Source organism: Centroberyx affinis, unplaced genomic scaffold (genome assembly GCF_046629955.1).
Source record: "Centroberyx affinis isolate AG114_WGS23_722 - 3 ecotype Tasmania unplaced genomic scaffold, CSIRO-AGI_Caff_v1 ptg008291l_1, whole genome shotgun sequence".
Classification (NCBI taxonomy): Eukaryota; Metazoa; Chordata; class Actinopteri; order Beryciformes; family Berycidae; genus Centroberyx; species Centroberyx affinis.
Genome location: NW_027284122.1, coordinates 1,317 through 27,862, shown reverse-complemented (window position 1 = coordinate 27,862; position 26,546 = coordinate 1,317). Strand labels below are relative to the sequence as shown.

The 26,546-nt window shown below is 42.0% G+C and overlaps 1 protein-coding gene across 1 annotated transcript; it reads left to right on the top strand.

Moving 5' to 3' along the window:
* Nucleotides 1–837: 837 nt before the first annotated feature.
* Nucleotides 838–25,870, top strand: LOC139640074 (5-hydroxytryptamine receptor 4-like; the record flags this gene model as incomplete). Its single annotated transcript, XM_071514238.1, has 2 exons — nt 838–1,038; nt 25,717–25,870. Coding segments are annotated over 2 exons (355 nt in total), but the record flags the coding sequence as incomplete, so codon positions are not given.
* Between the last annotated feature and the right edge of the window lie 676 nt (nt 25,871–26,546).

Below are 26,546 nucleotides of genomic sequence, written 5' to 3'. Positions count from 1 at the left end.
TCTGTCTCTCTCTCTCTGTCTGTCTCCCTTCTTCCCCCACCTCTCTGTCTGTCTGTCTCTCTGTCTCTCTCTCTCTCTCTCTCTGTCTGTCTCCCTCTCTCTGTCTGTTGTTTCAGGCTTATAGAAACCTCTCCTAAACTGTTTTGATGTTTTTGTATAATTGCTTTTCATGCATCTGTCAATCACTCTGTGACCCCGCCCCTTAATTGTTGGTGTTATAAAAACACAATATGATGTAGTTGTTGTTCTATAATTGTTTTTCATACACCTGCCAGTCTCTCTCTCTCTCTCTCTCTCAAAACAATATTGCCAAAGTAATTTAGAAACATGTAAACTTTTAAGACAACACTTTATATAGTCAAGCCATAATGATTTTGGAGTAGACTATAGTATATATAGACTATAGACTATATATACTATAGACTATAGTAGACTAGTAGTCTATTTTTATTCAGTTGAATCATCTGAATGTCTATTACAACAATATCTATTATAACAATTTTTTTTAACAGATTTTTTTTGGCATGGCCTGTTAAAATAATCATCTTAAATAGCAATTCAATCAAAGCAAAACTGAGAAATGATAAGCTTAGTAACTGTGGTATAACAAACAGATTAATTAACTGGTGTTGATTAATTGATCACAGTAACGATAATTGTTAGATTACTGATGCAAGAATGATTAGCAGAGTATTTTATATTCCATCAGAACAATTCTGTCAGCGTTAACTCTCCCTTTCTCTCTCCTTCAGCTCTCTTTGTCTCTCTCTTCATGTATTTTTCCCTCAGAAATAATATTGTCATTTCTCTCCCTCTCTCTCTCTCTCCCACCATCAGGAAAATCAAGACCAACTACTTCATCGTGTCTCTGGCGTTCGCCGACCTGCTGGTGTCGGTGCTGGTCATGCCGTTCGGAGCCATCGAGCTGGTTCACCAGCACTGGATCTACGGAGAGACCTTCTGCCTGGTCCGTACCTCGCTGGACGTCCTGCTCACCACCGCCTCCATCCTGCACCTCTGTTGCATCGCCCTGGACAGGTGGGACGGGCTGTGTGTGTGTGTGTGTGTGTGTCTGTGTGTGTGTGTGTGTGTGTGTGTGTGTGTGTTTGGTATAGCCCCCTGGTGTACACTAACTTAAAACTTATGTATCCCCTTTTCAACGCTTCGGTTCCTTTTGTGGCCCATAGACTTTACTGGTCCTGTGTGTATATTTGTGTGTATGTGTGTGTGTGTGTGTGTGTGTGTGTGTGTGTGTGTGTGTGTGTGTGCGCAGACATGGTCGATAACACATGGTATAATCCCCTTGTGTACACTAACTCTGTATATGTGTGTGTGGTTTGGACCACCACCTCCATACTGCATCTCTGAAAGTGTGACAGGCACGGGGTGTGTGTAGGAACAATGTGTGTGTGTGTGTGTGTGTGTGTGTGTGTGTGTGTGTGTGTAAACTGGTTGATACTGTGTGATATTGCCCCTTGGTGTAAACTCACTCCTTAGTTGAAATACTGCACCTACGCTTCATTGCGCTGCAAAAGTGAGAGGCATGGATGCGTGTAAATAATTTGTGTGTGTGTGTGTGTGTGTTTGTGTGTGTGTGTAAAACATGGTTGATATTGTGTGATATAGCCCCCTTGGTGTAAACTCAATGCTTAGTTAAAAATAATTCCCCTTCACATCTGCTTCATTGCACTGGAGGTGCGTGAGAGGTGTGTGTGTGCGTGTCTGCATGAATGTGTGTATGTGTGCTTGCGTGAATATTTGTGTGTGTGTGTGTAACATACTGTATTTCATATTGTGTGATATTGCCCCATGACATAGTTACAAAACTCTACTTCTGCTTCATTGCACTGGAAAGGTGAGAGGCGTGTGTGTGTGTGTGTGTGTGTGTGTGTGCGTGTGTGTGTGTGTGTGTGTGTGTGTGTGTGTGTTATGGCTCTGTCGAGGGTCAGGGCCTTGAATATCTTTGAATGTTTGTGAACTTGAAAAAAAACAAAAAAAAGGGTTAAAAAAAAAAGTGGTTAGGGTTAGTTTCTGAAAATGAATGGATGGCCTTGAAAATACTTTGGGGTTTTTTTATATTTCACCTAAATTTATCAATATGCCCCATCTTTTTTTTTTACTTTTGGGTAATTTGGCCTCCAGCTCTGCTTATCACTCAACAATGCTGGAAGGACAATTTGTTGTATATTGACAATATTTCTGTCCAAAGTCCACATGAGTCTTGCCTTGTTTACATCTGCTCTGCAGTCTTCCACACAGTGTTTCCCTCCCCAAATGTGGTGCAATCAATTCCGGCCCGCCGTGTGAACAAGATGAATGGTTGTATAGGTGTTTTCCCTCCTGAAGATGTATAGCTGCTGCCAGCGGGCTGAAAGGGAGCGTGATTTGGGTGGGAAGTGTCAGAGATTATTTTCCATTGCTTGTTTGGTAATGAATCTGGTGTCTATTGTGTATAGAGGGTGAAGGTGGCGGCCTGGAATGCCTGTGATGATGAATGGGCCACATCAGGCCGGAGAGTGTGAGCCTCGACATGCAGACGGCTTAACTTCGCATCATGTCTTTCAACCTGTGACGATGCCCGAATTTAAACAAGTCTGAACCGGAGTTATGAAGTCACATCACTGGCTGCTCACATCCTGGGCTGATTTGTATTCACTAGCTGAAAACACACACCCGAAATCACACCTCATTGCAGATGAGAAGAGTTATATTCGAAAATGCTACAGCATACAAACACCGTAGGGTTCCTCACTTGGAAAAATATCCCTAGAACATTCTTTGAAGAATCCTTGAGGAACGGGGGTTCCTCAGGGATCCTCCTTGGGTCCCCCTTAGGTTGCAATCTGCAGAACCTCTTAACATTTCTCAAAACAAAGGAAAGCAAAGCAAAAAAACAACAACAAACTGAATTTCAATATTCAGTATATATCTAAAATATAGGATGCATTTAGCAGAAGTGTTTATATACCAGTGCAGGATAGAAGCAGTGTAATAATTGGTTGATTGAGACAGAGTTTTGCATTATAATATACCAATATTTACTCTATAATGTTCAGGAAAGAATTGTATACAATACTAATGCAGGATAGATACTGGAGAAATGCAAAAAGGACTTCTATGAGAGCTACCACTAGTATTAATGCAGGTTGGATGCAAATAAAGTCCATATCACACGTGTGTTCATGTGTTTCCATGTAATACTAATACAACACAGGAGAATGTTCCAGATTAGTCGAGCCAAAGCTGCGAAGCTCAGCAGCAGCCAGGGAGGAAATGGTCCTTTCATTCGATTATCTGTCCGGAGGAGCTGTTCATACAGCTGCCTGCACATCCTGGAACAGCACAGCCTCCACCACCGACTCATATCTCCATCACCCCCCCCATCTCCCTCTCCCCTGTGAGTCATCTCCCCTCTCCCATATCTTCCTCCTCTACTCGCTCTAATTGCCTGCTACTGCTCCCTTTAGTTCCTTCCTTCCATTATGTTTTTTTTTTTTTTCCAAGCACTTCTCTCAGAGGAATGCATCACTGTGGCTCTGAGTCTTCACCTCCTCGCTCTTCGTTGCTTGTAATATCGGTGATCCAGGAACTGAAGCATATTCAACTGTTGCCCAGTCTCTCTGGATAATGGAGTCGGCTAAATTCCTAAAAATACATATGAGCATCAAGCCGGAGACACAATATGCTGAAGACCATGAATAATTTAGCTTCTCTTTTTCCTCTGAAGTTTTGACCCAGTTTTTTTTTTTTTTTTTTCTTTTCATTTAGTTACCAGCCTGATTGGCGACATCAGAGTCCCGATCCACAATCATGTCAAATCTTGTGCCAAGTCCCTTGCACTTTTGGGTTTGTTCATGTTTATTTCAAGGCATTTTCAAGAGCTTCAAGGGCTGTTTTATTTATTTTATTTCCCTTGCTTGTGATTGATACATTTTATTGTTTTTGTACATTTTTAGCGCGTGTTACCCCCCGTGGGAGACGATCTCATGCGTCATGTCTTTTATCCATTGAGCTACACAGAACTAAATATGGGTATTGCATACATCTGTCTGCTCTAAAAGCTTGGATTTCATAAGCTTTATTTGTAGCCATTGGAACAAAATAGGCATAAAGTACACAAAATTGATATATTCAAAAATTCTTAGAATAGGACTTTAAGACAGAACCACCTGTGGAATAGATTCATTATTCATTCATGCAACGTATTTATCCTCATCTGTTAAGAATCATTACTTCGCTTTGATGAAAGAGATTAAAATGAAAATGAGAGTGGACGCTTTTAGCTAATTTAAGGCTGTCACAATCACCCACATGCGGCTTGATTTGAGGCGTGACTGTTACAAAATAAAAGCCGCTAATTCCTAATTAAAATGGTGGTCAGGTAATGTGATAATGAAGAGGGTAAGGACAGCGATGTGTTCATTATTACACAGCTAGTTAAGTAGAATAACAGTGTCGGCATCATTGAGGCGACACACTGTTTTACCTGCAGTTTACTCAGTAGATTGCAAACCATCAAGCTATAATTACAGGCTGTCCGGGCCATTTGTGAATCCCGTCACATTCCTGGCTGCAGAAGAGAGAGAGAGGCAGAGAGAGAGGGAGAGAGAGAGAGAGAGAGAGAGAGAGAGAGAGAGAGAGAGAGAGAGCGAGAGAGAGAGAGAGAGAGAGAGAGAGAGCTTGACACTCCAGATTCATGTAGAATTGGAGGATGAGAATTAATGAAACTGTCGCCCAGCCTATTGTAGCCAAATGTAAGAGGCAGTCTGCAGCCCCATACAGTGCACAGGCCAGATTAACAGTGTGTGTGTGTTAGTGTGTGTGTGTGTGTGTGTGTGTGTGTATTTGTGGGACGTTTTAAACAGACACTTTCCCATACTGGAGAGAAAGGCGCAGAAAAAGACATTTAGAAATAAATAAACGATAAGTCTCTGCAGATGTAACACTAATTATAACACTTCATTACCATAACTTGGAGCCATAACCTCTTCACTGTAGGAGTTCGTCTGTCAAAGTCAGATAAGTGGCATCAACTGGTATCACAGTGACACACAGACAAAGAATTATGGATTTAGAGTATGGAGAGAGAAAGAGCTTGTTTCTCTGCAAACATTTTTTTTTTTTTTTACTTTTAGTTTTTTCCAGGGAGGGTTTGCTGAGCTCCATGTTGTTGTCCTGTAACTGGGGCTTAAGTGCCTTGCTCAGAGGTACCATAGTAATTACAGAGAAGCAGTATCAACAAAGACACAAGATCAAGAGCCAACAAAAATGGCTACTGGGATCTGAGTACAACAGTCTTCCAGAGTGACGGGAGCTGCCTTGCTCATGGGCGTCTCCATGGTTACTGAGGGAAGGGACAGTGTTTCTCATTCACTTTCCAAATCCAAAAGTCCCTAGTCATATAGCATTAACATAACAAATATTTGTTTATCTTTTGATGCTTTTGCTGCTGATGTTCACAAATATGTCAGTAATGCACACTGAACTGAGAGAGTGGGAGGGAGAGAGAGAGAGAGAGAGAGAGAGAGAGGGAGAGAGAGAGAGAGAGAGAGAGAGAGAGAGAGAGAGAGAGAGAGAGAGAGCACATCTCTGCATCTTCAGAGAGAGTGATGGAGGGAGGGTGGGAAGGAGGATTAGCATTAAGAGGTACACATGGATTTAGTATTAAGTATTAAGTATTATGGAAAGAAAGAAAGAAAGAAAAGGTTAAAAGGAGAGAGATAGAGTATATAGAGACAAAGAGGGTAGAAGGAGGGGGAGGGAAGAGAGAGGTTGGAAATGAAATGAAAACTGGCTTTTGAGTAGAAGACTGCAATGGGAGAAAGAGTGAGAGAGACAGATGGAGGAGAGGAGAATCCAGAGAGGAAAAAACTCACTGTTAAGAAGAAAGGGGAGAGTGAGAGAGAGAGAACAAGATAGAGACAAGGAGAAAGATGAGAGAGAGAGGAGAATAAGGGATCATTTGAAAGGGAACAGAGTATTACTGTAAGAGGCTAAAGCAAAAAAGTACAAGGTGTGCTTCAACGGTGCTGTTTGGACACGGATAACAAAGCATGTTCTAGCTTCTTAAAGGACTTTTAACTTCACAGAGAGTCTGGGTCCGCAAACCTGACACAAATACTTTCTAACAACCAGGGGTTCATCAGGAGTTCACTTCAGATCAGTGTGGCGGCGGCCACTCTGATCCATCAGAAAATAGACAGAATTATTGACGGATGGATTCCTGTCCGTCGGTTTGTTTTGAGCGTCAACATGGCGGCGAGGCAGAAGAACAGGAAGACTTTGCTCGTAACGGAGCTACTGTACTTCATAGAAAAAAGAAGAAACAGACTCTACAGTATAAATTCAATAAGAAACTGAGCTGGAAAACCTCCAGTCATCCCAACGTTACACCAGCTTTCTCTGTTTTATCTTTGTTTTGGTCGGACCGTCGTCTCTGTGTTCGCCGCTTTTTTTTCCCGAAACAAACGTAGGAACGCCTCTGATTGGCTGAACGGACAGTAACGAATCTGTGTGTCCTGAAAAAGTTCAATTGAACTTTCTGTCCATCAAAATGGATGGAAATCTGACAGAGATTTTGAAAATGAATTGAAATGAATGTAGACGGACAGACAGAACGGATCAGTGTGGCCGCCACCTAAATCTCTCCCCTCCCAAACTTACTACTCATTACTCACTACAACTTACCTGACAAGCCCATGAGCAAGGCACTTAACCCCCATTTACTCCCCTGAAGCTGATCAGTGACCACTAGTCGAAGTCGGTGTGGTTGTACTGGTCGGCTCCCAGTGTGAATGTGTGTGAACTGTATGAATATGAAGCAGGGCGTTGCTGAAACGGAGTGTGGAGGCCAGTCAGCCTTTCTTGGACAAAGGTTAATAAAAAGCAGAGTAGCGTATAGATGGATAGATGGATATCGAGTGACAAAGAGAGATTTTGGGCACGGGATGAAGAGCCTGCCCCCTGTCTGCCTGCCTCTGCGGTTGCGGGCAGAGCGGCGGTTCAAAGCCTCGGCCTGGAGATCGCTTCTGGCAGTTTAAGATTTGGCCCTTTTGGCCGATGCTCTCTGATTTAGCGGAATGGGAAAAGAGCTGGCCTTTCAACCAGCAGCCCGACCCCTGCTGCTGCTGGAGCTCTGAGAGTTTCACTATCACACATGAATACAAACAACACACGCATAATTGTCACACACACACACACTCTCACACACACACACAAACATGCAAGTATGGACGTACGTGTATTCGAACACTTGCAAGAACAAACTGACAGACAGTGAATTGAATAACAGTTGAAAATACAGACATCCATTGATCCATACACACATGCAGGATATACAGTAACTTTTCCTGAGCACACACACACACACACACACATATACACACACACAGATGTTTTAAGTTGATCTTCAAAAAGTTTAATTTGCCTATTTGCTGTACCTCTACAGACTATGTAGCCTTAACCCTAACCCCATTTCTAAACCTAACCCCAACCCAGACACTGAATATTAATGAAGAGAGAGAGAGAGAGAGACAGACAGACAGAGAGAGAGAGAGAGAGAGAGAGAGAGAGTTGAGTTTTAACAAGACCTTTATTAGACAATGTACAAACATCCAACCCCTCAGTCAGCAAAACAAAAACAAAGCAAACAAGACATTCACAAACCAAAAACACCTACACACTGTTATCCGCTCCTCATCTCAACTCCCTGGTAAAAACTAACTCTCCTCCTCCAGACTGCACACAGCTTCCTCCAGACTCCACTCACTATGAAACACTCCTAAATCTTGCATTCTTTTGTAGTATTCATCATCTATTGATACTCTTGCCCTAACTAAAGCCTTGTACAAGTCTAAAACTTCTACTGTTACCCCAGCATCTACCTTCCTCTTCCTACTAAGGTGCACAGCCATTTTTGCCTGCACCAGCAACAAATCGATGATACACCCCATCCTTTGCTTACTCTTACTGCACTGAAAACCAAAAATAAAGCCAGAAATTGTAAAAACTGCCCCGAGTGCATTGACCAAAGAGCTAAGCACATTGAACAAAGGTCTGAGCCTGTGAGCCAGAGAGAGAGAGAGAGAGCCTAAAGACTGCTCCATACTCCTGTACTCCTCCTGATGTGGGAAAATTACACTCTCTCTCTCCACCCTCTGCATTGTTTCCAAACCTCAGGTGCTGGACCCGCAGAGCGCCCGGTCGTTTTGGCAGCAGTTCCGTCTTTCTGACCACCTGTGCTCCATCACAGATGTTCCAGCATGAAGCATCTGTCTAAGCCTTAACAGTCTAATATTAACTCTCAATATAAAAACCATATCAGCCATTTCATTTCATTAGTCATTTCACACATTTCCCAAAGAGTGTGAAACACAGGACAGCGTAACCCCCCCCCACCCTGAAACAACAACAGAAAACTGCACACACACAATAATGAAACTGGTTTAGAGATTATTCTGTATGTGTGTGTGTGTGTGTTTCCTTTTTTGTTTGATCTCTATCTATGTCTTTCTGTCGTAGTATCTGTGTGTCTGTGTGTGTGTGTGTGTGTGTGTGTGTTTCCATTTTTCTCTGAGTATCTCTATCTATGTCTTTCTGTCGTAGTATCTGTGTGTCTGTGTGTGCGTGTGTGTGTGTGTGTGTGTGTATGTGTGTGTGTGTGTGTGTTTACATTTTTGTCTGAGTATCTCTCTGTCTTTCTGTCATAGCATCTGTGTGTGTGTGTGTGTGTGTGTGTGTGTGTGTGTGTGATGGTCAAGCGCTGCATGAATTGGATTCAACCGAATGTTACCCAACTTTGTGTGTGTGTGTTTGTGTGTGTGTGTGTGTGTGTGCAAATGGCCATCCACCAAACACTCTGTTTTTCTCTTTCTCCGTTTTTCTCCCCTCTCTTCTTCTCCCCTCTCTTCTCATCACTCTTCACACCAGGAATTTCAATGAGCCTCAAAATTATTTTCTCGGCCCGTCATCTCACTGCAGTGCACCATGGGTAAACAGAGAGCCGATTTGTCACTTTGTGTGCGTCACAGACGGTCGCTGCTTTTATTATCGACCAATCAGCCGTCCGCCGCCTCGCCCCGCGATCACACTCACCGCCGCGAACACCTCTCATTCTCCCATGGAGATTCATTCACTTTCAATGAGAGAGAGACAGAGAGAGAGAGAGAGAGAGAGAGAGAGAGAGAGAGAGAGAGACACACACACACAGAGGCAGACGGTGAGAAAGACTTTTGTTGTTGTTTGAAGGTGTTACGTGTCGCACTTCAACATCAACAAGCACAGTTTTTAGATGCTCAGGAGGGGTGTGTGGTGTGTGTGTGTGTGTGTGTGTGTGGGGGGGGGGGGGGCGGGGATACTAGATACATACTACTAGAAAACATACTAGAAAAGCCATGCTGCTGATGATTGTTTTGAAATTTATAATTAGAATTTAAGAAGCACTTTATTACCACTTTAATACATTTAATCCGATTTGATTTCATTAAAAAAATTGTCAAATTCTGAATCTGTTTAGGACTAAAATATGTCAGTTTGACTGTAGTTTTAGGCATTGTTATGTACAGCAAGTTTCCTTAATTTTTTTCTTAATTAGAAATCGGCCTGGGATGTGGGTGAGCAAATCCATAGGATATTAATAATAATCCTATACATATTACAATACATACAATACATATCCTAATGAATACATAATCCTATATGTATTCATGGAGAACTACCATAAATGCACCAGTGATTTTGGTTTCACACAACACCAGATTTTCTTTGCAGAGCATATTAGCCTTGCTTATTATACATGAGTAACGTAAGAATGTACCTGATCTAATATGATGATCAGTGTCGTCGACATTACAGTTGACTATATGCATGACTGGAGTGAGTCATGCATAGAGTCAACTGTATGTTGACTATAAAAACTCCACCTGTTAACACCAAGATGCTGTGGCAGCGCAGTGTTTTTAATTCATGTGTCAACTGCAGCCACCACAGTGAGTTATTTCCTGGTGTGTGGATGTCCAGCCAGCAGCCTCCAGCTGGTTGAAGCTTGTTTGACTTCTACCGTACTGCCTGGTGTACGAGCGCACACTGGATTTCAGCACTCTGAGACTCTGCAGCCTAAACAGTGCAGACCGTAATTCCCTTAAATATCGTGCATGGCAAAAAAGTGGCGAAAAATTGAAGAAAAAGTGCAAATGAACGTGCACACCGAGCCTGGTTCTTATAGAGGCACTCCTTCCAAACAGCTAATCATCACCTTTTTTAAGTTTGACACATTAATTACCCTAAACAAATGGGACTCACCAAGAAGACTAGTTGTCAGCCTCTACCAGCCTCTAGTCTGCATCCTCCATTGTTTCTCCACCTGGTGGATCTGGAGGGAAATCTGCTGGATCGCTTTACGGCACAAAACAGGAAGAGGTGGCAACGGGGCTTATGGGAAATGTAGTCTTAATGTGGAGAAACACTAGAACTAACAATAGTACCGGTGTGAGATAGAGGCGACCAATCGTTGCAAAATTCAATATACACTTTCTGCCTTTTTACATACAGAATACACAGGTCCAAGAATGAAAAATCATAGAAACCCCCCCCCCCAGCGTACCAGAGAGATTTTCAGTTTCAGACAGTTTCACTTTTAAAACATTTTTTTTTTTTTGCAAGTCACGAAGGGAAGGCTGTTTATGTGAAATATTGCTTCCGATGCCCTGAGCAAAACATATTTCAGAAGGAAATAGAAAAAGTGGAACACAATATTACAGGAAAGAAAGCGACACACAGTTCCCGGCATATTTCTATTTGAACACAAATACAATCTGTGTCGGCCAGAAACTTCACATCTCTGTGAAGTGGAGTCTCTGTGAAGAATGGCTCTGCCTCCTGTGGAGAAAGCACTTCATGACCCTGTCGGATGGAATTATGTTCATTTGAAATCTGAAAATTTGTGACCGCTGCATCGTTGCGAGAGGAGAAAATATAAACATAAAGACAGAGGGAAACAAAGAGAGAGACTTTTGAAAACCTAACAGTTGATTTCAGGAGAAAATAGAAAGACCAGAGAAAGGAAATGACACAAATTCATAGCACATTTCTATTTGGATCTAAACATCTCATTTTGCTATTTTGTTTATTTTTTTTTACTCTAATCAAAATCTGTGAGCCTCTCATGTGTAGAAAATATTTCCTGACCCCAAGACTGAGCCAAGCTGCTGACAGAGCGTTACAGAAACACAACATGGCAGAGACATCAATGGAGATAAAAAAAAAAAAAAAAAAAAGAATCAAGCAGCGTCTCGGCGTTTGGAAAGACGACTAATCGGATATACAGTACAAGGATTTTTCCAGGTTTGCGGCAATGGCTCGTTCCCTTCAGAGCAGCGGAGTGAGTATTTTAATCAGTTCAGCTCAGCCGACTGTTGAGGATGTTCAGTCGGTGACCTCATCTGCCCTCCGCCTCCAACACACTCCGGCACAACACACAGCCTCTGTCATCAGGAGACGTATTTACCCGTCTCACAATACAGAGGAAGCACTACACTGCAAAAACTGACATGTTTCGTTATTTTATCTTGTATCCAGACTTATAAAGCTTATTTTAGGAATTTTGTAAGTGAAATCGTCTGAGTGCACTGGCAGATAATTTGACTGGTTTCAACACATTTGACTTTTTTTCAGGAGAATGTAACTTGTTTGAGGACATTTACTTGGTAAAAGCAAAAATGCTCTATATACACAAGATAAGGCATTACAAGCTGCGCCAATGGTACGAAATGGTATACACTTCCTGTCTTCTAAGTGGGCGTGGTCGCCTCTCCCCCCCCCCCCCCCCCCCCCCCCAATCCCCCCAATCCCCCCAGCTCGTTTGGAAGTGTTGTGAACATCGTGTGGATGGATGAAAGCAGATATTAAGCAAAGAAACACAATTTTTAACTTTTAATTCATGGTTTCACGTATAAGTCCCTTTAAATTTCTGTTTGTCCGGTTGGAAAGCGTCGGCAGCACTGCAGTGAAACCAGACCGACGGGAGATATGATGATGCTGCCAGATCTGGTGAGAGTGTGTTGCTGAGACAGAGACAGGTCTCCAACAAAGTAAATTTTCTCCTGATTTGTCCCTCTGAAAAATGCCATTTTAGTGTCAGAATGTTCGGAAGATATGTGGCTTGTGAAAAATGGGTCCAATATTTACTTCGGTGACTTTGGGGCGAAAGAATCGGTCATAATCTGTGCTTACGTTCACTCCTCCCATTGGAGTGAATAGACTCAGGTTTTTGGATAGACTCGGGTTTGAATCCGGCCCGCGGTCCTTTGCTACCTACCTTGATACCTTCCTGTCTCTCTCTCACTATATCTGTCCAATAAAGCATAAAATGGCAAAAATAAATCTTTAAAAAAAAAAGAAAGACGTCATATTGACATCTATCAAGTTTATCTGCCAGTGCAGTGAGATAATTTGACTAAAAATATCACAAAATAAGCTTGATAGGTCTGGAAAGAAGATACAATCACTTAACAGCTTGCCATTTAATTGCAGCCATACATTAGAGGGCATCGATGATTTTTTTTTCCGCAAAAAGCCACAGAGAAAAATACAGCTCCCATGGCTAAGTGACATTGTGACATCAGTTAATGAAGCGAAGAGATTATGCTCTAAAGACCTTGCTCAAAACTCGAAATGACACTGACTTGCAATTATTCAAAGGGCTGAGAAATCGGGTAGTTAAGGAACTGCGTATTTCAAAAGCAAATTATTACATTCAAGTCCTATCAGAGGCTAAAGGAAATTGTAATATAATCTGTAAACAATTAAATAGTTTAATTAAACCGAAGGCCAATGTCACCCACAAATATGAACTTAAAGTTGGGGAAGACATTATCTCGGATCATGTACAAGTTGTTAACGAATTTAATGATTTCTTCATCCAATCTGTTAAAGATCTTGCCACAAACTTACCGCATATCAATACTAATAGGAATGTTATAGCTCCTGATGAAGATGATGTCAACTCATTTGAGATCAGGGAAGTTGACCAATCAGTTGTCTTGAAAGCTATTAACGATTTAAACACCACTTTTTCTAAGGATATACTGTATATAACCTAGATACTGTATTCCTAAAAAAAATATGGTAGCATTCTGGTTCAGCCCCTTACTTATCTTATTAATATTTCCATCAAAACTGGGCAATTCCCAGATGGATGGAAAAATGCCTTGGTAATGCCTATTTTAAAATCCAGGGACGCTGAAGAGATTAGCAACTACAGACCAATTAGTGGTCCTCCAGTCCTGTCTAAAGTGCTGGAGAAGGTTGTCTCAGAGCAACTGCTATTACTTGGAGACAAACCATTATCTGCACCCTCTACAGTAAAAATAGCTTGAAACAAGACAGAATCAAGCAGATCACCCCACTGATATCACTGATCACACTGATCACATTTTGAAGTCATGCACTACAGGGGTTTTTTTTTTTTAAATTTCAGTAGCTTTTCCTCTTCCATGTCTCAGCTTCTTGTAGACTTCTTCTCAACACAAACATCCTGATTACAAACATGCTTCCTGTCCTTTTTCGGCTCCAAACAGGTCAAATGGTCACTTTGGCTGCAGAAACCTGAAAAAAAAACAAAAAAAAAAAAAACGGCCACTTTGGTTTTCCGTTAACACTCTGAAATCGGAACGAGTTCAGAGCAGAAGAGTGGAGGTGGGTTGAAGCGCCACTTGATGCTTCCAGCGCACGTTGGACCATTGAAAACAACTGGAGTGTCAAAAAAAAAAAAAAAAAACGAGTGACGCCTCCAGTGGATTTCTGCTTTAAGAACTTGGCTGAGGAACAAGACGAGCCTGTGTGTGTGTGAGAGAGAGAGAAAGAAAGGCAAAGAAAAGAGAGGGATGCCGAGACAAAAGAGGGGGGAAACGGAGAAGAAAACAGACAGAAGAGAAGAGAGAACATAGGAAGTAAGTGAACAGCTGCAGGATATAGCATCTCGTTCATTCATTCACATTAAGCTGAAGATGCTGAAGGGGCTGAATGGAAGTGAATTGGGATTAAAAATACCACAGCCGCTATGAGGAGGATGCAGAGCCATTCACTAAAGAGGCTAACTTAGAGAGAGAGAGATATAGAAAAAGTGAGAGAGCAAGAGAAAGTGACATCGAGAGACAGAAGAGAGAGAGAGGGAGAGAGAGAAAAAGAAACACTGACAGCTATAGAGAAAGCTGAAACACATACAATATCTGACTTTTGAATGACTGATGATCATGCGCATGTTTTCAAACCAAATAATATTTCCCCTCAGTGTGTTTTTTGAATCTAGAAGCTGTTGTGTGATTGTTTTTGCAAATTTACATTTTGTATACCGCTTTGGCAATACTGTTTCCGATAAACAGTTGTTCCAATAAAGTCACTGAATCGAGAATTTATAGAGAAACAGGAAGGCAAGAGAGAGAGAAAGAGCTATAGTGAAAGAGAGAGAGAGAGAGAGAGAGAGAGAGAGAGAAAGCTAAGGAGGAGACAGACAGAGAGAGGAAGAGGAGATGGGGATGAATGGGGAATAAAATTAAATCACGGGCTGTTACGAAAAGGATGCTGTGACACAAAGCCATTCACTCAAGAAGCAAGAGCAACAGCAGAGAGCTATAGAGAAACAGCAACAGGAAAAGAGAGAGAGAGAGAGAGAGAGAGAGAGAGAGAGGGCAAAGAGCCGAACAAAGCCAAGCAGAGTCATTCAACCCAAGGAGAAGGAGAAAGTGATTGCATTTCCACTGAAAAGGCAAACCCAGCGGTGACCTTGTCATAACAGCGTACGCCTCATGGAAACCATTTATACGGCTTCTTAAAGTGGGAGCCACTGTAGAAGACCTGCTTCATGTCTATTATACTACATATAACTTGCATTAGTACTGTATACAGCTGGAGCCATTGTAGAGGACTCCTTTATGCATGATATCCTGGGTTAGTCAGAGGCGGTTAGTTCACTAAACCATAAGCTTTGGAAAATTCCCTGCAAATGATTTTACTCGCCACTGAAACTTCCATTTATATTGACTGAATTCATGGGGAAGGAGTGGAACAATGACTGATGAATGGCTATTATTATCTGGGGCCAGATGCATAAAGATAGATCCAGTCTTAGACTTAAATGTGACCGTAAGTCAAACCTGCTATAGACACATATATTTACCTGTTCCTACTACTTCTTGATTGTTGTAGATCTCTAATGAGTTGTTTCTGTCTCTAAAGACTCGCTCTCTTCTTCAGGTTCTTTCCAAAAAACGAAGATTTGCCATCCTTTATGAAATAGCTACAGTAGTTAAACTTCCCGCTCTGACAGTTAGGCCGACTAACAAAATTCTTAACTCAAGATTAGCCAGGGGGGAAGGTGGCTAACTTTCCTACTTCAAAATAAGTCAGTCATCATATTTAAGTAACAGACAGGACTAACACCGTTGTCAAGCTGTTGTCAAGCTGTGCACTGGAACCAAGGAGGAGTAATAACAACAATGGAGACCGCTATAGACAAGATAGACGCTGCTATCGAGGCTGTTCTAAATCGATTAAAAGTCGTCATACTTTGTTTTTACTTGGCTCCGTGTTGTCAAAGATGCTCTAAACTTTCTGACCCGTCTCTGGTGTTGTCATGGCTACGCATCAGCGTCGACTTAAAATGACGTTAGATTCAGGCGGATACGTCGGTCTCTACTGATCGGTTAGGGAAAATCGAATCCCCCTCCGCCACGGAAATCGGTTAGAGTGGAGGCAATGTCAGACTGAAGATTGGAAATGGAGTGGAACGAGTCGACAATTCTGTCTGATACCGGAGCCAAAGTGCAGCAGTACTTCAGCTAGTGTACAGACAGAAGTGGGGCTTCTACCACGGCTGAATGTGTATACAGCAGCAGTTAAAAGCTTGACAGTGCCACTACTGGACTTGAAGCTTCAGACAGGATTATCATCAGCGAGTGTTAAGTATCTCTGCTGCTGCTGCTGCTCCAGGCCAGTCGGACAGTATCAGTAGTTCCCCTGTCTAGATTCTACCAGGCGTTTTGGGGGATTTGAACTGGCAACCCCCCTGCCCACAAAACCTGCTTCTCTAACGTTTAGTCTGCTGCTGCTCTCACGTATGACAGGATGAAACGGCGAACATCTTTATATAATCGACGTTGTCCTGCAGCCGTGCGAACGTGGAACGCCGCGATACGCTTCTCAGAAACCAGCGCCCACATGAATAATGGCTGAATAAAAATGTCAGAATAAACACGGAGAAATGTTTTCTAGATCAAAAGGCAACAGGGAGCGTTTAGAGTAAAGTGCTCATGGTCGGGACACACCGGCATTCAAGCATGCTCCGTCTGCTTCTAATCTTCCCTCAGGTTAATGTGTGTGTGTGTGTGTGTGTGTGTGTGTGTGTGTGTATGTGTGTGTGTGTGTGTGTGTGTGTGTGTGTATGTGTGTGCATGAATACTGTGCTTTTGTGTTTTGTGCAAGTGTGTGTACAGGCATTTCTATCCACATAGTGCAACCGTGTGTGTGTGTTTGTGTGTGTGTGTGTGTGTGTGTGTGTGTGTGTGTGTGTGTGTGTGTGTGTGTGTGTGCGTGGATGTATGTGCATGCATACTGTGCTTTTGTGCTTTGTGCAAGTGTGTGTACAGGCATTTCTATCCACAAAGTGCAACCGTGTTTGTGATTGTGTGTGTGTGTGTGTGTGGATGTGTGTGCATGCATACTGTGCTTTTGTGTTTTGTGCAAGTGTGTGTATAGGCATTTCTATCCACATAGTGCAACCGTTTGTGTGTGCGCGCATGTGTGTGTGTGTGTGTGTGTGTGTGTGTGTGTGTGTGTGTGTGTGTGTGTACATGCATGCAGGTTATGACTGATCATTCAGACCTTTATAGCAGCACTTAAAGAAGCAATCTGCAACCTTTGAAAATAACTATTTGGGGAATTGGAAATAGAAGAGTGTCTCTTGGCCTTTTTTAATGCCACAGCTCACAGAACACACAGTCACTCCAAATTACTGATTGCTGCAAAATGCCACGAACTGCGAGTCGGTAATGAGGTATGATCATGCTCGAGGAGGCGGTAAAATATCCAGAGTGACTGGCGATGGCTGGATTACCTTTAATACTGTGAAAATCTCCCTAGTATACTATAATGTACTTACAAGGGTGTCACAACCAAATGTAAGTAGAAATAATTACATCTGAAGGGTTGAATGGAAACAGCGATATTTACCACGCCACATTTCCAACACACAGGTGATTCCATCCCCTAATTGCTCATAAAGTAAAGGTCTTAAAATGACTCATAATGTTAATAGAAACCCATAATTTGCTTTACTGTCACGCTCAAAATCATTTGGTCTGCGTAGGCGTTTCAAATGATAGATATTAAAGGGAATATTTAAGGGCTGGTGAGAAACTAGAGGACAAAGAGGCTGGAGACTGGAGAGCCTGAGGTGGCTGGTTGGAATCCCGGACCGGCTGAGGAAAACAGGACAGGAATAGAGGAAGCCCTCTCTCCTCATCTGACATCGTCCCTCTATGTGCTTTTGAGCAAGGCACTTATGGTACCGTACAACAGTGATTCTCAACATTTTTCATAACAAGGACCGCAAATTCAATACACATTAGGGCCACGGACCCCCATTTGATGAGATTTTGTCTCTTGGACCCAAATCTGAGACTATTTTTATTGTTAGATATGTCTTTGTCCAGATTTCCAAGACTATCTGTCTTTTAGGTAGAGAGATAAGAGTGAAACTATGATCAAAACACACATTCTATAACTGTGTTAACTTCTTGTAAATTAAATAATGGTTAAGTTTAACAATTCATCCATTTTCTGGGGACCCCCTGGATCCTCCTCAAGGCCCCCTGGTGGTCCCCGGACCCCATGTTGAGAACCACTGCCGTACAAAAGCTACAAAATGGAAGTACCGCTACACTGTCGCCAACGGAGCAGAAAAGTGTTGCTGGGTGTTTCGTTGATGGTTCATGTCGTCATCAAGTTGGGTGCAGCAGCTAATAATGTCATACTGTCACAGCTTTGTTTTTGTCTCATATTTATTTTATTTGACAAATACTCCTTACTTCTAATTCCTCAAGTAAATAATAATAATAACGTAAATATACCTACCCTACGCTAGCTTGATTTGTTCACGTTTCACCGCGTCATCAGAGTGTGGGAAAGTGAGTTTGTAGCTGCGCTCGCCTCCAAGTCAGTTCCCAAAACCAGGTCCAAAGGCGGTCGAGACCAAGTCAAGACGGAGCCCGGAGCAAATCGAGTCCTATTCAAGACCAAATCCAAAATGGGTAATAAACAGTGTTTTGTGCCGTAAAGCGATCCAGCAGATTTCCCTCCAGATCCACCAGGTGGAGAAACAATGGAGGATGCAGAGTAGAGGCTGATAGAGGCTGACAGGCTTCTCTGTGATGGTTTTGTTTATTTACGATAATCCCACTACTATAACTGGAGAGCGGTTTGTGTGTTTGTGTGTCCCACCATGGAGGAGAGGAGAGGAGGAGAGTAGACAAGGAGAGGAGAGAGGAGAGGAGAGGAGAGGAGACAAGGAGAGGAGAGAGGAGCGAGGAGAGGAGGAGAGGAGAGAGGAGAGGAGAGGAGGAGAGAAGGAGAGGAGAGGAGAGGAGGAGAGAGGAGAGGAGAGGAGGAGAGGAGACAAGGAGAGAGGAGAGGAGGAGAGGAGAGAAGGAGAGGAGAGGAGAGGAGGAGAGGAGAGGAGAGAGAAGACAAGGAGAGAGGAGAGGAGACAAGGAGAGGAGACAAGGAGAGGAGAGGAGGAGAGGAGAAGGTTATAAAATCTAGTTATACTAATATCTCAAAATAAATGTGGTCATGACTTATTGATGTTAAAATGCCTTTGTAGCACCTTTAACCAACAGCTGCTCCAGCGGGCCAACAGCATCAGACTGGTTGTACTGGGCAGAGTGTGAAGCAGCATGGAGCACAGTCGACCTTACCAGGATGAATAAAGGTTAAAAACATGACATTTTGACAGAGAGGAGGAGAGAGGAGAGAGGAGGAGAGAGGAGGCGGCTCCTGGGTTTGTTCAGGAGTTTCAGACGGAGGCTTTCTGGCTGAGCAGTGCAGCTTCAGTCTCTCTGGCTGTAATTACACCTGAAGCATCAGAATCACTTTTTAACCTGACAGTTATTAAACACATCGCTCAGCAGAGCAGGAAACACACACACACACACACACGCACACACACACGCACACATTCATTCATTCATTCATTCATTCATTCATTCATTCATTCAACCTTTATTTAGATTTCGGAGATCATTGAGGATATACCCTCATGTACAACGTTGCCGAGAGTACAGAGTAAAATACACATAAAAAACGAGAAAACAACGAGTTAACAAATTAACAAACAACAACAGAACACAACCAAACACAGTTAAAAACAGTTACATTCACGAGTGGTGCAGTTTGCAATTATGGTTTTAAATTGACCCAAATCTACAATTGTGTCCAGTTTCAATGTATGTTGCAAAGTGTTCCAGGTGTGTGCAGCACAGAGACTAAAGGCAGTTTTCCCAAATTCACTGTTTGTACGCGGTACTGCGAGCATTAGCCAATCATTTAATTTATTCATTTATTTATTTATTTGAAAGGGACAATGTACAGTTCAAACATAAATGTCACCATTTGATGCACCGTATCAGATTACGGCTGCAAGCTAACATCTCATCTGTGGTCCCTTGGTAGGTCAAAGCACAGAAACAGTACAGAGTAAAAAAAACATACAAAGTTATACAAAAAAGAACACACAAGACACAAAATATTAAACTACACAAAAAATCTCTTGAACGAGTTGAATAGTGACTATAGGACCAATTTAATAAAGAAGTAATATATGATGGCAAGTTGCAATTAAGGGCTTTATAAATAAAGAGAAACCAATGCCTGTCACGTCTTACTGTTAGGGATGCCCGCCCAAGCTTTTCATACAAGAAGCAATGATGTGTGGAATAACTGTCACTGGTAATAAATCCAGTGGTGGAAGAAGTACTCAGATCTTTGACTTTAATAAAAGTAGCAATACCACAGTGTAAAAAATACTTTGATACAAGTAAAAGTCCTGCATTCAAAATCTTACTTAAGTCAAAGTACAAAAGTTTTAGCATCAAAATATACTTAAAGTAGCAAAAGTAAAAGTAGTCATTATGCAGAATGGCCCATTTCAGAATCATATATATCATGTTATTGGACTATAATTATTGATGCATTAATGTGTTCATCACTTTAATGTTGTAGCTGGTAAAGGTGAAGCTAATTTTAATTACTTTATATACTGCTGGGTAGCTTAACCTATAAAAATATATCATAATTTATTAGTTGATTTATAGTTTGTATTAATAATCTAAATCTGCAAAGTAACTAGTAACTAAAGCTGTCAAATAAAGGTAGTGGAGTAAAAAGTACAATATTTCCCTCTGAAATGTAGTGGAGTAGAAGTATAAAGTAGCATAAAATGAGAAATACTCAAGTAAAGTACAAGTACCTCTAAATTGTACTTAAGTACAGTACTTGAGTAAATGTACTTAGTAATTAATAATAAATCTTAGGGCGGAGTGATAAACTGAATCTAGGGGTTTAAGAGTGGAGGCAGAGGCGTGTCCATAGATGACATCACCATAATCCCAAACAGACAAGAAGACAGCCTCAATTATCTACTATTATTCCTACTGAACATATAGGAAAATTAGCTTTGTTTCTGTACAAATATCCACATTTTTGTCGTAGCTTGCTGACAAGTGTGTCACATATGCACACAAACGAAGAAACACATGAACACACCAGAAACTTGATATAGACACACTTACACACCTGCACACAAACACACATGCAAACGCACACAGACACACACACCTAAGAGGCTAGAGTTATACACACGCACACACTTGTACAAAAACCCACACACGTACACGTGTACACACATAACAACAAAACACACACATGGAGGCAAGAAGCTTGAGGTGTACGCGTTCATACATATCTACAAACACACACACACACACACACACACACACACACACACACACACACACACACACACACAAGGTCAGAGGGTAATGGAGGTCTTAATGGTTCGGCTGGTTGACTTCATCTGTTTTCCATCACACTGGAACAGGCCTCTCGCTCTCTCTCTCTCTTTCTTCCTCTCCTTTTCTTTCCCTCACTCTCTCCTTCTCTTTTCTCCCTCCTTCCCTCTCTCTTTCCCTCCCTCTCTCCGCTTTTGACTCTCTCTTCCTCTTCTTTTCCCTCCCTGTTTCTCTCTTTTGGTCCTTCTTTCCCTCCTCTTCTTTTCCCTATCCTTTTCCGTCCACCTGTCTCTCTCTCTCTCACTCTTCCTCCTCTTTTCCCTTCCTCTCTCCCTCTCTCTCTCCCATCCTGTCTTGCTCTCTCTTTCTTCCTCTCTCTTTCCTTCCCTCCCTCTCTGCCCTTCTCTCTCTCTTCCTCTCAGTTCAATTCAGTTTGCTGGCATGAATGGCAGTCAACCGTTGCCAAAGCAGAACAATCAACAGTAACATACTGTATGTAAGAAGGTACAATTAGGTAATTAGATTAAATGTATTAAATAAAGAAATCTAATAAAATAAAAAAAAATACAATTTCAAATAAATAAATAAGATAAATTAAATAATCTCCTCTCTCTTTCTCTTCTTTTCTTTGCCCCTGTCTCTCCCCCTTTTTCTCTCAATTTTCAATTTCAATTTCAGCTTGCTTTATTGGCATGAGTTGTAAATCCATTTGTGTTGCCAAAGTATATAGAGGGAAAAATAATAGATAGAGAGAAAGAATGGTAATTACAATAACATCTGGCAATGACAACGACAAAAATGATTAAATATGCAAATACATTATGTACCCTATAGTACTATATTACTATACTATATAAACATAGTACTTCTCCTCCTCCTTCTCTCACTCTCTTCCTCTCCTTTTATTTACCTCCCTCTCTCCATCTTTTCCCTCATTCTCTCTCTTTACACTTTTCTGCCTCTCTCTCTCTCTCTCTCTCTCTCTTCCTCCTCTCTTTTTCCCTCCTTCTATCCCACCTCATTTACCCCCTTCCCTCCCTTTCTCTCTGTCGCTCTGTCTTTCTCCCTCTGCCTCCTCCCCTCCTTTTGCTTTCCTCCCTCCCTCTCTTTACTCTCACCCTCTCCTTTTTCCTTCATTCCCTTTTTCACTCTCTCTTCATCTCCCCATCTCTTTCTCCTTCCTCCACCTCCCTCAATCCCTCTTCCACTCTCTCTTTCATAGTCTCTCTATCATCTGTGTGATTCCATTCATGCTGTTTAGCGCAGGCAGCGTTACAGTGATGTCATCACCAGACAGGATGCTGGGAACTCCTGCTGTAGTGTCTGATCTCTCTCTCTCTCTCTCTCTCTTGCTCTCTCTCCCTCTCTTACACACACACTCATACACACACACAGTGGGTGGCTGGTGACAGAGTGTGTGTCAGAGATAAGTGAGACAGATAGTGACAGATACAGAATGCGAGAGTGTGTGTGAGTGAGTGTGTGTGTGTGTTTGTAGTGAAAAAATGCTAAACTTTTTCCCCAAAGTTGCAGTTGTTTCAAGATAATCACATTGCATAACTGCACTGGAAACAAGTGAAATATGGATTGTTTCACAGAGACAGAAGATTTTAAAACTCAACACAAGGGGAAAAAATCTCATGTTGATGGGCGTTATTTTGCAACAGAGGGAGAAATATAGCGGGTCGGGCATAAAAAGTGAAGGAAGGAGAGTATGTGAAGAGAGGAAAGGAAAAAAAGGAGAGAGGGAAGGAGGCCAGGAGGAATGACAGATCTGGGTCAGAAAGAGGAAGAGAAAGAAACAGACTTTTGACATTTAAAGTGAAGTGGTAATCCTGGAGATCCCTTGTTTTTATTTTGTTTTGTTTCTCCATCTCTGGTGCAAAGAGAGAGAGAGTGAGAGAGAGAGAGAAAGAATGGGCTTAGCTGGAGTGGAGGAGGAGGAGGAGGGGGGTGCAGGGTGATTTGATGGGTGATGAAGGAGAATAGCTTTACTCTGCTTAGCAACAAATTAGTAAACAGCTTCCTTGCTTAATTCAGATATGAGGAAATATGTGAGAGGGAAAATGGTTATTTTTCCTCTTAGCCCCTAGTAACTGTTAGTAAGAGAGAGAAGGAGGGAGAGAAACTTTAAGAGACAAGGAGAAAGAGACGCTGACAGAGAGACAGAGACACAAGGAGAGAGAGAATGAGAAAGTCCCTTTGTTTAATTTGAACAACTGGCTTTCTGGCTTCAAAACAGAAAAGATGCCCAATTTCTTTATGGTGGTAGAGTGTTAGTTTTACTGTAAGAGGAAAAAGATGATTTCATATCATACAAGACTTAATGCCACATGTAAAGGAAAAATCCACCCGGAAACACTTTGACACTGTTGGTAACAGCTATTGACGATGTACCTTGATTTCTGGCTCCATTTAGTAGTTTGTTGTATTTTTCTTCTTGGTGGATAACCGGCCAATCGTAGACGAGGTGACGTCACCTCCAGATGTTTCCAGCAGCTCCAGTGGAGTTTGATATGAGAAAATGTTTCAGGATGTAAAACCTCAGCGGTAAACGTCAGGTTTTGGTGTCAGTCCCTCAGAATCAAAGAGCGAGGGCTTCTTTCTAGAGCCGCCATTTTTGCACCAAGAGACATTCAACAATCATACAGGGAGAAATCCATCGGAGAAGAGGAGAGAGACCAATTTCTCCACCCACAGGAGCAGGAGAGAGACCAGAATGCAATGCAGCAGAGAGACAGGTTGGGGTTTGAGTAAGGAGTGCAACTGCAATCATAGACGAGCTCCAACATTCACAAACTAGTTGGGTAGCTATATTTATACGCCCATACACTTGACTGAATGCAACAAGTCCACGCTCCTTCTCTGGGGGTTGTTGAAAGGCATTCTGGGAAACCGTAGGAAATCACTAACTGCAGTAGAAGTAGACGAGGCAGGTTGAGGGAAAGTGGGTTCACCAAAAAAGAAAATTACAACACTTCATCACAAAATAACTCCTGGATTGCATCAAACATGACAGATTGATGATATATAAGAGTGGAAGAGGATGTGAGGTTGGACTTTTCCTTTGAAGTTTCTTTGTTTTGTCAGGGAGGAAGAGGTGATAACGGTGCAATCTCTTGTTTTGTCGCCACTCTTTCCAACATGGCGGCCTGTTGTTCCTCTCCAAACTTGCAATTGCAGGCCTCTTTTTGGGGAGCTGAGGATGGAACGGATGATGGCTTTTAGGAAAAATTGGGCCAGATAAATCGTTAGGGACAGATCGACAAGGTGGAGTCAAGGAGGGAGAGAGGGAGGGAGAGAGACACTATAAGAGACAAGGAGAGAGAGAGAGAGAGACATGGAGGGAGAGACAGAGAGGAGAGAGACATGGAGGAAAGGATAGAGAGATGGGCGAGAGAGACACAGAAGAGAGAGGAGAAAGAGGAGAGAAAGGGAGACAGACAAGAAGAGCAGGGGAGACAGCGAGAGAGAGAGAGAGAGAGAGAGAGAGAGAGAGAGCCAGAAACTATTTTGATTTGATTTTTTAATGTTCCTATGCTTGATGATTGTTTGTTTATTTGTTGGTTAGCATATTCTTGCAAATGCTTTGGCAGCATACATTCTCTTGTTCTGCCAATAAAGCTTATTTGAATTTTACTTTGACAGAATGGAAAGGAGAGAGAGAAAAAGCACTTTATAAATATATTGCTTTTTGTCACAAAATGGAAACAAAAGACAAGAGACAAAACAGTTAAAAAACATGAACGGATATTTGCATTCCTTACTTTTGGTTGTTTGTGTGTGTGGCTTTTGGTGATCTAGGAAGTTTCATTACTGTTGCTCTCATCGCAAGTCTGTCTTCAGTCAGCTAAATGCCTATAATGTAAAATATTAAACGTTAAAAAAAGAGGGAATAAAGGGAATAAGCAACCGAGAGAAAGAACATCAGAAACTCCTAGAAAGCTGTGAAGCATCAGGACGTATTATTATTAATTACTGTTGGTAACTTAGACCCTGTAGCTGACTTGACCTCTGACCCCAGGGATCAATAAAGTGTGACATTACTATGACAACAAAATTGCTCTTTTGATTAATTTATTGATTCGCTTTCTTTTTATTTGTTATATTACACATTGTATTTATGATTATATTCTCTCTGTGCAGTTATTATTCTCTAATGCAGCCAACCCTTGGTGTATCACACTTGGTGTATCACACTATCAAAATCAGACTCTGAGAAATTAATTCATGCATTTATAACAAGTAGACTAGACTACTGTAATGGTCTTTTCACCGGCCTCCCAAAATCAGCTGTGCGGCGACTACAGTTAATTCAAAATGCAGCTGCACGCGTTCTCACCGGAACTAAAAAGTCTGAACACATTACGCTGGTTCTTAGATCCCTGCATTGGCTCCCTGTCAAAACTAGAATCGATTTTAAAATTCTACTACTTGTTTACAAAGCTCTAAATGGCGTTGCACCTCAGTATATAACAGACATGCTAATTAGATACAGACCAGCAAGAACTCTCAGGTCCACAGGCAGCGGTCTTTTAACCGTCCCTCGTACTAACTCCAAAGCAGGGGATGCTGCCTTTTGTATTTATGCCCCAAGTAGATGGAATGATTGATTATAATCTATCATATTTAATGTGTTTTTATCCTCTTCTTTCAGGTACTATGCTATCTGCTGCCAGCCTCTGGTCTACCGGAACAAGATGACTCCTATGAGAGTGGCTCTGATGATTGGCGGCTGCTGGGTCATTCCCACCTTCATCTCCTTCCTGCCCATCATGCAGGGCTGGAACAGCATCGGCATCGACCACGTGGTGAGTGTGTGTGTGTGTGTGTGTGTGTGTGTGTGTGTGTGTGTGTGTGTGTGTGTGCATGGAAGGGGAAAAGGCTCATTGAGAAGCCTGGGGTTGTTTTATGCGGAGATGGAGACAAAATTATAATAAATCTCAACAGGATACGTGAGTTTACAACGCTGATGCACTGCTCCGGTCAACCGAAACAAAGAGAGAGACAGAGAGAGACACAGAGAGAGAGAGAGAGAGAGAGAGAGAGAGAGAGAGAGAGAGACATACGGAAGAAAAGCAGAACAAAAACATGTTTTACATTATAAACATGTAAAACGATTAGCGTTGCGATGCACTGAGGAAAGAATAAAGCCCTGAAGAGCATCGTTTACAAGACGGAGGAAATGCTTGATGCGTTGCTATGGAAACAGCATCAACATGTCAGACACAGAGACAGAGGAAAAAGGCCACTGACACCACAGACACAGAGAGTCAAGCTGTTTTGTTATTTTACTCTGAAGAGTTAAAGTAGTTAACAGATGAAGTCAGGCTAACGAGGAAAACGGAGCGTCTGCTTGTTTGTTTGATGTTTTTTTGAACCACTGGACTGATCTGGAATAAGATGGAGGTATAAAATCAAATGAGAAAGAAAGAAAGAAAAAGAGAGAAAGAAAGATAAGAAAAAATACAGATTACAGCATGATGA